The following is a 2,289-nucleotide window of genomic DNA, read 5'->3' as shown; positions in this document are numbered from 1 at the left end:
CAAGATTTTCTACAGTGGACAAGTAGATTTATGTACCTACATCTTTCTACATTGTAATCATCCCCTTAGCAATCTACGGTAAAGAAAACAAAAGGAAGAAGCCAAAAATATTTTTTGAACAAAAGAATCCATTTTAAAGAGGTATTTAACTCTAAAGTGTTATGTACATACTGGAATCCTAACAGACACAGATTTGTTTCAGAATATAATTTGATTATATTAATTTACTGTATCATTCCATATCTTAATTTTCCCTCAGGTTATGTTTTACCTCATTTTTCATGTTTATGAGCACATTCTGTTTGTATGTCACATTAGCTGTGGTTTATACAGCATGTATTTATTCGAATTTTAAGTTTCTCAGGTGAAAGATCCTTTAGCAGAGAAATTATATTTGTGAGCTCTGTAAATTTTGTTTCTCTTTTAGCTCCATTTTCTTCAATTAAAACATATCATAAAACTGTCACTCATAAACTAAGAATCTGAAATCACAAAGCATCCAGTACTTGATTTATTATTTAAGTGCACTGTTTCCTTTCAGTGCATTCTTATTCTTACACTTTATTAAATAAGATACGGAAAGCAAGAGTGGTGTAGAAAAAGGGGCAAAAATGTACGTTATTTCAGATGCTCTGAAATGTTAAGGAGGTCTAATCACAGAAGTCTCTGAAAGATGAAAGTTGCTGACTAAAAAAAAAGACAGTGAAAAAATAAATGAGTAGAAGTCTTGAACCAAGACCTGTTCCATGAGAGTGTTTCTCTTAAGCTATAATATGAAGCATAGAGTCATATTTTCCCTGTGACACTCAAAACGCTGGCAAAGCATCCTAAATGCCAATTTCAGTTTTGAATTGACTATGATCAGGATAATAGCGTGCATGGAAGGATATGCCCCAGCTACAACTAAAGATACTGCAACTTTCACAACATCTTTACTTTGAGAAGTTGACATTATCAACAGAATCTGAGCTATGAAACTGGAAATATACAGGATCAAGAAAGAAATAACGGATTTAATGGCACTTAGGTGAACATCTTTCAAAGGATCCCTGAATGTATTTACATAACATTGCATTTTCTTTGTGTGTTTCCATAGAGAAGCAATTAATAGGGCTGAGGTTACCACAGACAGTACTAGAGGAAAAAAGCCACCTACAAAATAAAGAAGAAGCAGGTAGAGGTGCAATCCATCCCAGCCAGTGATATATGCTGTGCTATTTTCTCTACAGTTCCCTGTTGTGCTGCAGAGGTAAGTGCTGGGTGTAATCCATAGTAAAGGAAGCGAAGTCACAGAAGAGATCACCAGCGATCCTAGAAGCAGCCATGGGACCATTCCAGCTATTCTGAGCTTCATTTGCAGCAACAGCCATTGGGTGACATTGATTATTTTTACACAGTACAGTACATACAGCCAGGTACAGAACCACAAACTGGCATGGTTTACAAACATCCATATGACAGCAAAAGCTTTGTACACAGAAGCCAACTTAAATTCATCTGCAAAATAGAGACTATGAATGTGCATCAGTATAGTCACCTGCAAAATAAATCTTGATGTGCTCAGAAAGATCAGGATCATATCAGCAGAAGAAATTTTTTTGCTTTTGATCCAGTTAGTGGTATTAACAGCTGTAATAAATCCATTTCCAGTAACTCCAACAACCACTTCAATAGCTACAATACTTATTGAAATTATAACTATTGGTGGCAACATCTTGCTGCTTTGGTCAACTGTGCGTGATTTGATTGTGGAGCTGTGCAAGAAGTTGAGCAGACCTGATGATATCTGACTAGCCCCTGCTCCAGTCTGCTGACCTTATATCTCGGAACAAAAAGACAGCTGGAAGTGATAGCAGAAAATGATTGTTCATGTACTTCCTGAACATGCAAATCAAAGAAGAATATAATAATCAATTCTAAACTCTACCATGCATAAGATTTGCCTATGCTTTTCCCTAGAGACATGGGATAGCTAGTTGGATTAACCTGCCCATCTTTCATCCAACTGTTTATATTCCTACCTAAAATGACAGAATGCTCTGTGGCTCTCTGGTTACATATTTAACCATGTGGAAGGGAATGCATCATGGAACCCAACACAAGCAGCAACATATGTCAAGAGAAAGCAAAAGGTCTTATACTGTAACTCTTGTCTTTCATACTCCTTTGAAGGTCTATCAATTATAACTACACCAAGTAGTGGAAACCCTTTTAACACAGAGAATATTATACAACCTCCAGCCATATTTTAGTAGAGCAGTCAAAACCAAAGCTGTTCTTACCCAAGGG

At 36.3% G+C, this 2,289-nt stretch overlaps 1 protein-coding gene across 1 annotated transcript; it reads right to left on the bottom strand.

Moving 5' to 3' along the window:
* Window positions 1-1,409: 1,409 nt before the first annotated feature.
* LOC104506480 (taste receptor type 2 member 40-like) lies at window positions 1,410-1,754 on the bottom strand (the record flags this gene model as incomplete). Its single annotated transcript, XM_010147441.1, has 1 exon — window positions 1,410-1,754. A coding segment is annotated over one exon (345 nt), but the record flags the coding sequence as incomplete, so codon positions are not given.
* Window positions 1,755-2,289: the final 535 nt, after the last annotated feature.

The sequence above is a fragment of the Eurypyga helias genome, unplaced genomic scaffold, assembly GCF_000690775.1.
Source record: "Eurypyga helias isolate BGI_N326 unplaced genomic scaffold, ASM69077v1 scaffold37432, whole genome shotgun sequence".
Lineage (NCBI taxonomy): Eukaryota > Metazoa > Chordata > Aves > Eurypygiformes > Eurypygidae > Eurypyga > Eurypyga helias.
Note: the sequence above shows the minus strand (reverse complement) of the source record. Positions and strands in the feature narration are given on the sequence as shown.